The sequence below is a fragment of the Aethina tumida genome, chromosome 4 (assembly GCF_024364675.1).
Source record: "Aethina tumida isolate Nest 87 chromosome 4, icAetTumi1.1, whole genome shotgun sequence".
Classification (NCBI taxonomy): Eukaryota; Metazoa; Arthropoda; class Insecta; order Coleoptera; family Nitidulidae; genus Aethina; species Aethina tumida.
The window spans coordinates 24993628-25006108 of record NC_065438.1 but is presented as its reverse complement, the minus strand read 5'-3'; the positions used below and the strand labels follow the sequence as shown (position 1 = coordinate 25006108).

The window sequence follows — 12481 nt, the reverse complement described above, 5'->3', positions numbered from 1 at the left end:
CAAATAATAAAATAAATAGCAACATTACCGTATTATTAATTAATTAATTTATTAATTAAAATTTATTGATTACAAAAGCTCCAGGGAGCAAATTGCAAAACAAAGAATGGGTTGTAGAAAATAAAAATATTTTTTACAATTAAATAGTCATTATCTAACATAATTATTGCCCTCTTAAAATATTTTATGATTTATTGAAAATAGTTGATAACCACTTAATTTGAATAATTTTATTTTGATTATATAAGAAAAACAAATTTAGGATTTACTGAAAATAGTTAATATTTTTCCAATATAAATTTAAAGGTAAGTAATTAATAACTTTCCAACATAAATTCTAAATATTAATATTCGCTGAACTTCGTTCACTTTGAAGTGCTGAAATCTAGACAAAGTATTAATGCAGACCTTTACTGTGAACAATAGTCGAAAAGTATCCGCCAATTATCAACAGAAAGGGTGTCATTCTGCAATACTACTATGCAAGACTACACTGTGTAAGACGAACACTGGAAAAAAATTAATGAATTAGAGTACCTCACCTACCATACTCACCCAATATTGGACTCTGGGCTCACTAAAAATATTTTCGTAGTGGCAAAAAATTTAAAAATTTGGATAGTGTTTAAAAAGCCATTTCGAGATATAGTACCCAAAAATCAGTTAATTTTTATCGGTCTGGGATTGAAAATTTGTACACTAGAAAACAAAAGGTTGTTGACAATGAGGTTGATTATACACTGGTCCAAGAAATTACCACATCATACCAATAATAATTGATTATTATTAATATTTTCTGTTTTTATTTATAATTGTTATAAAAAATCTTAAAAAATATTGTTTTGTAACAGGTTATGATTGTAATTTGATTACTATAAATGTAAAATCGGTAAAATCAAAGTCTTTTTGAAAGACTCGTTACAATAGGTTAAAGGGAGCGATTTATTTTTACACAAGATATTGATGACGTTCTACTATAAAATTTTCATTCAATCATTAATTTCAATATCACTAACCTTTGTTTTCGGTGAACAGATCTTCTTTAAATAATGTGATGTATCACACACAATAGACAAATCTTGTACCAAACCGAAATAATAAAATATAAAAATAAATTATTTAAAATGAAACATAAATACTTGACAAACGAATATTTTAATAATTGATTCGACAAACAGTAAGTAAAAAAAACTAAAAGAACTTTGATCTTGACACTAGAAAAATTCTGGTAAAATCTTCCGAAATAAATGAATTCCAGAGTTTTTATAAACTCAGATTCTATGAAGGGAGTGAAGTAGGTGGTGACTTAAATCCCTTAAAAACAGAATGTCGCCAACAACGATCCTACTTCAACCAATCAGATAAACTCAACAAATGTTTCTTTACTCAACATTGTTGGCAAACTAGTTTTCTATAAGAAACCCTACTCTAAATAATAATGTACTTCTAAAAAACCTTAATGTAATTCATTTAAACATTATTCTATTTCTGATATTATTAACTTTTGCCTAAGGAAAAACCATTGTACTTACAAATATTCTCAATCACTTAAAAATCACAGTTCATTCATTAACTCATGTTTACTAATATTGAAAAACATAAAGAATAGAACAGACTTACAATTCTCTAAAATTCACAAGTAGTGCTAATTTGCTCAATCTTTTAATTAATTAATTTTCGAATATTTTGGTAATTAGTTCTTCATAAAAACAAAAATCCAACTATTTAAACTTCGAACCTACTGTGGGACTTCACCCTGACACTTGATAAGGGTTCGAAAAGAAATCAGATATGTTAAAAATCAAGTAACGTATAGATTACGTTAAGAATATTTTTAAATAAATTTTGTATGATTTTTTTTTAAGTTTAGTTTTAAGAAAATTAATAAAAATAAACAAAATTTGATGCATATAAAAAATAAAAATTTTAACTTACTATGGGGTATTCCCATCTCTACTGCAAATGGCAGGCGCACGTCTTCTGTTCATACTCAAAATCTGGGCTCGAAAATCATTTTGGTACAAATTCCCTCCAATTTCGAGTACAAGACGTTCCACTTCCTCTAAGGATGGTCTCTTAAGCGTCTCCCAAGAATATCCCTATTGAGTTAAGGACCTCTAAAAAGGACATATTGACGTGTTCTCTAGCAAAATTTAGACGGGCTCTGCGACGACCCTTGGTAGAGGAAAAGCCTCGAGCAGGAACACGAGGTTGCAAATTATCTTTCCTAAGTCCTTGTCTAGTAGTTTCAATACTTCTTCTTTTCTAACTGAGACTGTAAACTTCTTGTAGTCGTAACCAGTTGCCTCAAAATTAAAAGTCTCAATAAACGATCTCGAGCAAGAGTTGTAACACGATTCCTTCTCTGACCTGGCCTCCTTCTAGTATGGTCACCAGTCACCACATACTGTTGTAACAGTTGTAACGAAATTAATACATGTACCATTTATTTAAATAGAAAATTTATTTCATTTCTTGGAACAGTGAATTTAATGTAAAAAGGACATTACATTTCGGTCCCCCTAATATATAAACATAATTGAGCAAAATGACTTTAAAACTAATTTATATTGTTTCCAATGTTCTTAACGAATTCTTACTATATGGTAAAAATACAAAAGGAATTTCAGCATGCCATAATTGTCCGTTTCTTGAAAGAATAATTTTATCGCGATATATTTATCTGCCCTATTCAAACTTCTGACACTTCTGCAATTCTATTAACCATGAGCAAAAAGCTCTTTATCTGCAAAGAATAAGGTATTTCATTGTAACGAGTCGGACTTTCTAATTTAAGATAATAATCTTTTTTTAAATGAACTATTTAATGGAAGTACAAAATTGCTGTCTGATAATGCACCGAACAATGTTACTTGGCTGACTGTGATAATGGTATTATTCTTGTAACACGAAATTAATTGGGTACGTTTCGGTTCGTTTCAGGGTTTGTGTGTTTCGTGTCTGTTCTGTTTCGCCAACCACGACGTCCATCAGGCGGTTAAATCGTTCGTCCACCGAAAGCTGTACAGGAACAGCAGATGGAACAACTACCACTACACCGGGGCTCAGGACAGCGGCGGCGTATACGTGCTCAACGGGAACAGTCAAACACACAACATGGTCCTTTTGTCTCTCAAGAGGAAATCGACAACAACTGTGCGATTGTGAAGGTATGTTCTTATATGATTTTGTCCAATTTATTATAAGTGGAAATACAGAAATCATTTCTTTTGTGAACTGAAAATTCTGTTTGTCTAAGGTTGGATATATACACGATATAAATATATTTTTAGTTTATTAATTTATTGATCACAAAATCTTCATGAAGAAAACTGAAAATCATTTAATGTATTTAAGATTCTAATAATATTTTTAAAATCAAATAAAGCCGTTTCGCTACCTACTACTATCACAATAAATAATGATTATATAGGGAAAAAAATATTTAGAATTTACTTAAAATAATTAATTAATTAATTAAACTTTCTGAAATATTATTTAAAGATTTAAAAACTAAACATTATTATTTAAACAATCTATTAATTATTGAAAATATATTTGACTGTAATTTGACAGTGGCAGTAGCTAATTACTATCATCAACATTCTATTTGATAATTTCATTTTGTTTAAATAAGAAAAACAAGGATATACTGAAAATAGATATTATTATCTTTTCAAAATTCAAAAAAATATTTTTGAAAACTAAATTCTATAATATAAACAATCTTTATAGTTGTAGAATATATATTTGACTATAGAATAAAAGCATTAGAAAATTATTAATAAATTTATTGATCACAAAAACTGCAAAACAAAGAAAGGGTTTTAGAAAATAAATATATTTTTATACAATTAAATTAAGTTATTAACCAATTACTACCAATATTAAATAATTCAATTTTATTTATATAAGAAAAACAATTTAGAATTACTGAAAAGAGTTAATAATTTCCTAAAATTTATTTAAAATAATTTAAAACTAAATTTTACTCTTTTTAATAATCTATTAACAAATATATTGATCACAAAAGCTCCAGGAAACGGACTGAAAAATGAGAAATGAACTATTAAAACTAATAATATTAATTAATATTAGGTAATTTAACTGTGTTTAAATAAGAAAAAACAAATACAGGAATTACTCAAAATAGATATTATCAACTTTCCAAAAAAATATTATATAAGTTTTAAAAACTAAATTTTATAGTTTAAACAAACTATTAATTATAGAGAATATATTTCCCTCTAAAATATCAGCACTAGTATATTATTAACAAATTTATTGATAACAAAAGATCAGCGAGTAAACTGCAAAAAAATGAGTTTTAGTAATTAAAAATATTTTTTTTCAGTTAAAGAAAATCATTGCCCAATTACTATCCTCACTATAAATATTGAATAATTTGATTTTAATTACATAGAAAATAAAATTAGAATTCACAGATAATAGTTAATAACTTTCCAAAATATATCTAAGAAAATTTAAAACCAAATTATTAAAAATATATTTCATTGTAAAATGACAACAAATTGTTAATAAAATTATTGATTATAAAACATCCAGAGAGCAAACTGAAAAACAAATAATGGACTAATAAGATTTTTATAATTAAATAAATCCAATAATCAAAACTAATGATGGATTATTAGTTAATTTAACTTTGTCTAAATAAGAAAAATAAATGTAAGATTTACTGAAAATTTAATTAAAGATTTAAAAACTAAACTATTAATTATAGAAAATATATTTCACTCCAAAATATCATCATTAGCAAATAATTAACAAATTTATTTAACATAAAATCTTCAGGAATTGCAACACAAAGAATAGGAAGTTAAAAATATTTTTTTATAATTTAATAAACCCATTTATCTACTACTATTACAATCATAAAGTTTGGATAATTTAATTTTGATTACATAAGAAGCACAAATTTAGAATTGACTGAAAATAGTTAAAAATTTTCCAAAATAAATTCAAATTTGAAAGCTAAATTTTATTTTTTAAACAATCAATTAATTAAAGAAAAAAATTAAATAAAATTATTATAAAATTATTAGTATTAAATAATTTAACTTTGTCTAAATAAGAAAAACAAAGGGAGCAAATTGAAAAACAAAAAATGGATTTTAGAAAATAAAAATTGTGGTAGAAGTGTTGTTGAAAATTGTTAAAAACTTTCTAACATAAAATATAATATATAGAAAATATACTGTAAAATATCAACTCCAGTATATTATTGACAAATTTAATTATTACAAAAGCTCCGAGAACAAATTAAAAAAAGGATAATAGATTTTAAAAATTAAAAATATTTTTACAATTAAATAAAATTGTTATACAACTATTACCATCGCTATTGATTATTGATAATTTAATTTTGATTAAATAAAAAGCAGAAAATAATTTTAAGATCTACTGAAAATAATTATTAACTCTCCACTGTAAATTTTATAGAAATCTATGTTATTCTATCGTTAAAATCGAAAAAAGTTTCGAATTTTTTAGATAATTTAATATATTTTATGTCGAAAAAAAAAATACTAAAAATTTTTATTTAAAAATCTTCATAAACTGGCAAACAACTGTTGTGTGTAATAGAATTTTAGATTGAGATCCATCAAATAAGAAATTGTCGGAATTTAAAATTAAATGAGAAAATAATATTCTCAATGATATAGAAAATAGATCGCCCAAATTCCAGTACTGCAATTTTAACACTCGCCCATGTTGAAGAACTTTCCCTTTATATAGATCAGGAATAGTTCAGTATTCATTCACTCTTGTTGGGTTTAAAGTTTTCTTTCATTCATTTCATATGCCGTTAGGCGTGCAAATTTTGATCATTTTAGTTTGATGGAGGCTTAAAACATGTATAACTTTCTTTTGTGGAAATTAGCAATTGCAAGAACCAGCGCCGAAGTACTACCTTGAATTGTCGAAAAGTATGGGCTGAACAAGAGAAAATATTATTAAAACTAGAATCTTAAAAGTTTACAACATTACCATCAAAGAATAGTGTGGTGTAGAGAATGTCATTTTTGGGATGTGGAGTGGAATGAGGTCGCCTTCAGTGGTGAGTCCCAAGTTTGTTTTGTTCTGCATGAAGTTATGAAACTCTATCAATCAGTTGGAGTTATTATATTCTGCCCTCCTTACACAATAGAATTCAACGTCAAATAGAGATGGCTTAATACGAAGTTTACCACCTCATTAGATTATACCGAGACTAGATTATGTGTCATTTTCAGTTTTAAATGATACTAATCAATATTCAATATAAAATTTTTAAAAAATTACTACTTTATTTTACTATAAACTGTAACCAAAATACCAATGGAATTTGACCACTGGATTTGTTTTCTATGTTCTACGTCACTGAGTACATATTATGCTATAAGTTTTATAAACAGCACTTTACACGAGGTTTAAGTGGAGGAGAATACCGATGGTAGCGAGTGAGGATTTAGTTAAAAAGCTTGAAGTTCATATTGCCATTAGCTCGTGACTAAAATGTTCAAATCGTCAAGAGTATTTAAAGGGTATTTCAAATATGAAAAAAATTATTTCTTTTCAGATGTTTATAAATTAAATAAAACAACAATTTAAAAATAAAATAAAATAAACAAAAAGTTTTATTCAAATTATTATATTCGTTATTAAAATGGGAGAACAAAATGCCTTAAAGATAAAAAAAGTTAGTATGTGTAACTCCGTCGTAATGTATGTAATCTTTTCATTATTATTAAGAATTATGAGAATTTTTCATGATTCTTTTCCTTGGTTGCAAAAAGTAGCGTGTTTATAATTTTCTAGAATATTATTTAATCAATATAAACGATATCAGCGAGTCCATTATAATAACTTAAAATATTTCCTGCATGCTGTTGCATCCTGTAAGTACATGTAGTGTGTAATTTCCGCAATAAAACATTCTCGAAATGGTAAGAGATAAATTTGAATTATTATTAGTTTTTAAAAGTACGCAAGCTAGTATTTTAAATTTATGACCGTAATTGATGTTCGACAATTTCAAAATTAAATTGCAAAAGGTAATAAAGTGTTATTTTTGAAAATATGTACAATCGTTTATAAAATCTTAATAAAAGCATCTGAAAAGTAAACGTTTTCAGAATATTTTTTAGGTAATTCATCACTTCGTGTTACGAGCCTAGAACTTATTAATTTTTATATGATCGATGCCTTTCCATATTCTTAGCAGGAAATTCAAATGGAGTAAAATTGTGATGTATGGGAAACTATGTACATAGTACATGGTAAGCAGGTCGTAATATAATTTATTAATAATTAAATGCAATTTCAAACTACTAATTTGATTCAATGTTCAAGTTTGTTCGTAATTATCCTGTGTTTATTTTTGATAGACACGCATTGAATACACTTTTGCAATTAAAACTAACCTGTGGGAGATAAGGCCTAGCTAAAAAAGATTTGAAATTAAATATAAAATAACCTATTTAAATAATTAGTTTTAATGGTAATCATGCTAAAAAATCAATTATTATAGAATATAACATTTGACATTTGTTAATTGAGGTCAAAAATCATACAAGTGTAGCAAGTTAATTCAAAATTTTATAAAAATCCATAAAGTTTGTCATCTAATGGTCGTCAACTCACTCAAAGTCATTTGGATTTACCCCTCACAAAACGATGCTTGCCATATATTAAATATTGTATTTTTTAAAGGGCATTTATAAAAGTTTGTCCAACATAATATCATTGTGTATTTTTTTCTTTCATTAATATTTGTGTTAAACAGACCTTTCATGATTAAAATTCCTTCTTTTTGATATGCCAGGTTGCTCAAGCCACTATAAAATAAATTCATAATACCTATAGTTAATATTGGCATATCTTAATAGTCTCCGTCCAAATGTATAAGAAAAGCTAGAGTTGATATTTGATATTCATATTTTTGGGGAATTTTCTTAATAATGTCTCTGAGACAACCATAATTATCTTGTTCTCGAGTGCATGTCGTTTTTCATTTGAATGGTTTTTGACGTAGCTTTAAGTCTGAGCTCAGTATAATTTGTATGTTAATTGTTGATAAGTTAGTTATTCTCAACGTTTTCATTACCATTTATACAAAGGGGAGAAACATGTCCATAAAAATTTTACTGCCTTGTTTTTTTCATGTAATAGGTTTATTATCCGCTATATTTTTTTATTTTTGGGTTGTAAGAATAAGTTTTATTAACATGATCAATAGCAGCTCCAGTTCCAATTTTTGAATAATAAAATATCTTGTATTGATAGTGGTTTCCCGCATCCTTCAATTTTACTTCATTATTTCTGTACCGACATTGTTACAATGTGATGTGAGAATAGACTACCAAAGAAAAATCTGAAACGGAGTTAGTGAGTGAAGTATTTCCACGGGAAATTAGGTTTTCCATAACATTTCCTTTTGCGTAACTAAACGTGTGTAGCTGATGTTTTCTATATTTAAGCTAACTTTTGCATCATATGATAGAAGGCATTCAAGACGAATTTTTAGAGGTTGCTCATCTCACAGCCAACACATATCATTAGTTTAACTAACATAACTTGACATGTAGTTTAAATTAACCAAAAATAATTTTAATAAAAAGTATGTCCTTTTGTTTTACATGTGTTAGACATAAGACAAAATTAGTTCAATATTATTTTGATGTATTTGACTCCATTTTGAATGCAAGAGCTCTGAAAATTTAAAAGCGTTGTGAATTTTGCTCTTCTTTGAAGCATTTCTCTCACATGCTCTATCGGATTTATGTCTGTAGAACATGGAAGAACAGTTGGTTGCAGAATATTGTTTAAATATTAAATATTTTATTAAAAAGTCATTTGGAAAAACAGGAACAGCTCTTCCGCCAATAATGATACCACCTCTGTATTTAAAAACCGAACCAGGATTCGTCAACCCAGTTTTGAAAATCTTAAACCATCATTTCAATTTATATTCTAGAATGTAATGGCTTCAAGCAATCTGTTTCTTACAGTATCCCGACTAACGACTACATTACGTTCATGGTTACCAAATCAGTTGCTGTAAGAAAATGTTTTCTTCGAGCTGTTAAGCCAGTATTTTTATACATAACTATTTCACAGGACAGTACAAAAAATGTTTAAAAGATTAAAAATTATAATATTTGCAACGAAAGCTAAACTTAACAAATTTATCTAGATTTTCATAAAATATTATTTACACTTTTCTTGTGACTGTATATTTGAAAGTCTTTATTAGTGTAATTTTGAGTTAGTGTTCCCATCTTAAATACCATTTTTGTAACTTATTACCTGGGGACCTTATTACTTATTTCTAAACCGCCAGAAAACTACGTTGAGGAATGCATTATGAACGACTGACACCGTGTAGCTAGACTAGCTCAGGGTCTTTTCAGACCTAAAGTCTCTAAAAAACATAAGACATAATCTTTACAACAGATTCAAGGAAGTCTTAGTTAATCAACGTTGGGAAACAAACGGATGAACAAACAATCCTATCAATTCTTCATTCATTCATCGAACGGAAAAAATAGTTTTTCTTCAGTCAGATCATAATTAATGGAATTATAAATAGATAGATTGTAATAAACTTCTGTCAGACACTGCCTCTTCACAGCACTTCTTTTAAGGAAATCACGAAAAGGTTCCCAATTGAGGTCTCGATAAATCAGTGTACCCCTGGCAAACCAAGGGTCATGCACATCTATCATTATGTATACATTCTCTAGTTATTACAAGTCTCACGCAATTAACCATAAGATAATTGCAATCTTATTACTTTTATAAGTGTGAGTATGTATTTTAAATCCACTGGATTATTCGTACGTAAAAGGAGGTACAATTTTCTTATTGTTCTTTTTGTTTTCACTCTTCCATCACATATTTTATGTTGCAGCCATGTTAATCCTCTATCCATTGTTACCCCAAGGTACTTGAATTTGTATCTATAATCTTGTATACATCAGTTGTGTATTTTGTCCAACCAATTTTGAAGTCTGGAGACACACCTTTTGGTAAGAGTTACTGCAGTGACATCTGCAAACCTCATTCATGTGTGTATTATAAAGAAAGGATGAGAGAACAGCTCCTTGTGCTATGCACATCTGTATTAAGCCTTCTAATTGTTCACTAAGTAATATCGTACAAGGCGATGAGTTCTAGCATTAAAGCCAGTATTTTTCATTTTATAAATTAAGACTCCATGCCAGACACGATCAAAAGCACGTACCACATCAAGGAATACTAGCCCTGTAATTTTTATTTTGTTTAAGGCAGGACTGATTTGTTCCATAACCGTAAAATTCCAATGAGAGATCAGATCGAAACCCAAAATAAATAACTAAAACCACCGAATAAAATATTTGTCTGGATCAACTAGAGCTAATATTCGGCTGACCAAGACTTTTTCTACAACTTTACTAAACTATGATAAGAAACTAACAGAAAACATAATAAATAATACAATTTTAACACACCGAAATTAAAACACAGACCGAAACTTTGTTAAATACGATCACAATAGATGATTCATAACACATCATGTCTAGACAATAAATTGCTGGTGGAAAACTGTAGCCCTCCAAAGCGATTTATCATAAGTATAAAGTGTACTTTGGAGAAATAAAATTCATCATCCGTTGTAGTGAAAGAACCGCATGAATTATTAACATCATATGTCGTATAACTGGAAAAACATAAAGCGGTTAACGCAGCTATGAATGTCCAAAGAAACGCGTCAACATTGCAAGAAACTAACGTTATGCATTAGTAAGTTGAGAAACCCGAAAAGCGTTTGTTGTACATCCGAAATTATGCCGTTGACATATTATTGTAATTAACAAACTTAATTTTGCATGTGACAACTTAAAGCACAACATGTTAGAATAGCGGGTTGTATAAAATTTGTTTTAACCAATGCTATTCGGTTTATATTAGCCAACGGGGCGTTATTTCAAGGATGAACATAATAAAACCATAAATCACAATAAAGGATCCTCTGCTTTATCCTAGCAAATTCAAGTGCAGACAAATTAAAAAGTTCGTATACAGCACATCGTGTAACATAAATTTTCATAAACCAAAGGAAATGATTTTTGTGATTTCCATAACGTTTTATTATATTATTAATGTTGTCTTTTACAGAACTAACAAATCTTTGGTGTAATTTGAATGGAATAGGTGTAATGTTACTTTGTACATAAATAAATGTGTTTCATCATTTTGATATATAAATTAAAGATAAGTATTTATTTTAAAATAGTTAAATATAGATATATAATTTGATGTAAATAATTAAATGGATGGTAATAATTTAAGAAAAAAATTTAGTAACTTTAACCGACTGAATCCTGACCTTAGTAATGTCTAATTAGTGTTTTATACAAACTTTACTGCAGTATAAATGTTATTGTCTACGCAAAACTAGAATAGATGTGAATGTTTTAATTTGAATTAAAGTGACTTAAATAATTATGATATAGTAGCAAGTAGATACATCCTGTTTATAAAAATGAAACTAGTTATATAACTCATGATTTGCTTAAAATAATTTCAACTTATATGTATTTATAGATACACTAATCAGTGTAACTGTATATAATTATACATATGGTCTCTTGTTTAAAAATTTGTAGGGTTGCAACTCCCTATTGTTAAGCAAATTCTAAAATTTGAATTATTGTACATTTTTACATTTTGTTGGAATATCTATTTGTGTATATAAATAGAATTTTTTTTAATTGATTTATAATCAAGAAAAACTTATTGTATATATACATATACATTCATTCATATATGTATATGTTCGAAGTCCTTTAGCTTTTGGACTTCCATAGTGTCACTACATATTGGAATATACATTAATTAGCATTGATGTATATTTAATAATTATTAAGACAAGGAATATTTAAAATTGGGGTGTTGAACTATTCAATGTTTCATTCTAATATTCATTTAAATGGATGAATACTCAATTCCTTCAATTAGAATATCAAAAATCAAAATATTTTAATATTCAAATACATATTTGATTATTCAATTATTCGAATATATAAAATTGTTATGAATATTTGAATATCCAAATTATTTCAACTGACTTTTTAACCTTAAGTCTAAAAGTGAAAATATATATTTCTTAATATACAAAAATTAATTTAAGAAAAAAATATATTTATCCAAATAAACATAACTGTTTTCCTGTTATAAATAACTTGATTTTTATAAGTATATACTCAACCCAATTTTAGAAAATATTGCGGATGTGTATTATAAATATGTATTTTCACCACCTTTATTCTCTTCATTCTTTACCTTTACTCTAATTCTACAAATCGACTGATATCAATTTATTAGATGTATTTTTGTAAAGTTCATTATCATGCATTAGAACTTTAATAACTAAAATGTTGTACTTTAAACAAAATTACTATTTTAGATTAGAATAAAGGGAGCATATGATACGCTT

General features: G+C 27.1%; 1 protein-coding gene across 1 annotated transcript in view; it reads left to right on the top strand.

Moving 5' to 3' along the window:
- Positions 1 to 11375, top strand: part of LOC109606710 (calcitonin receptor-like) — a 69298-nt gene extending 57923 nt beyond the window's left edge. The window contains exons 9-10 of the mRNA XM_049966429.1: positions 2944 to 3170; positions 11161 to 11375. Of these exons, the coding sequence (XP_049822386.1) occupies positions 2944 to 3168 (225 nt within the window). The 3' untranslated portion in view covers positions 3169 to 3170; positions 11161 to 11375. The remainder of the gene's footprint in view (positions 1 to 2943; positions 3171 to 11160) is intronic.
- The last annotated feature ends 1106 nt before the right edge of the window (positions 11376 to 12481 follow it).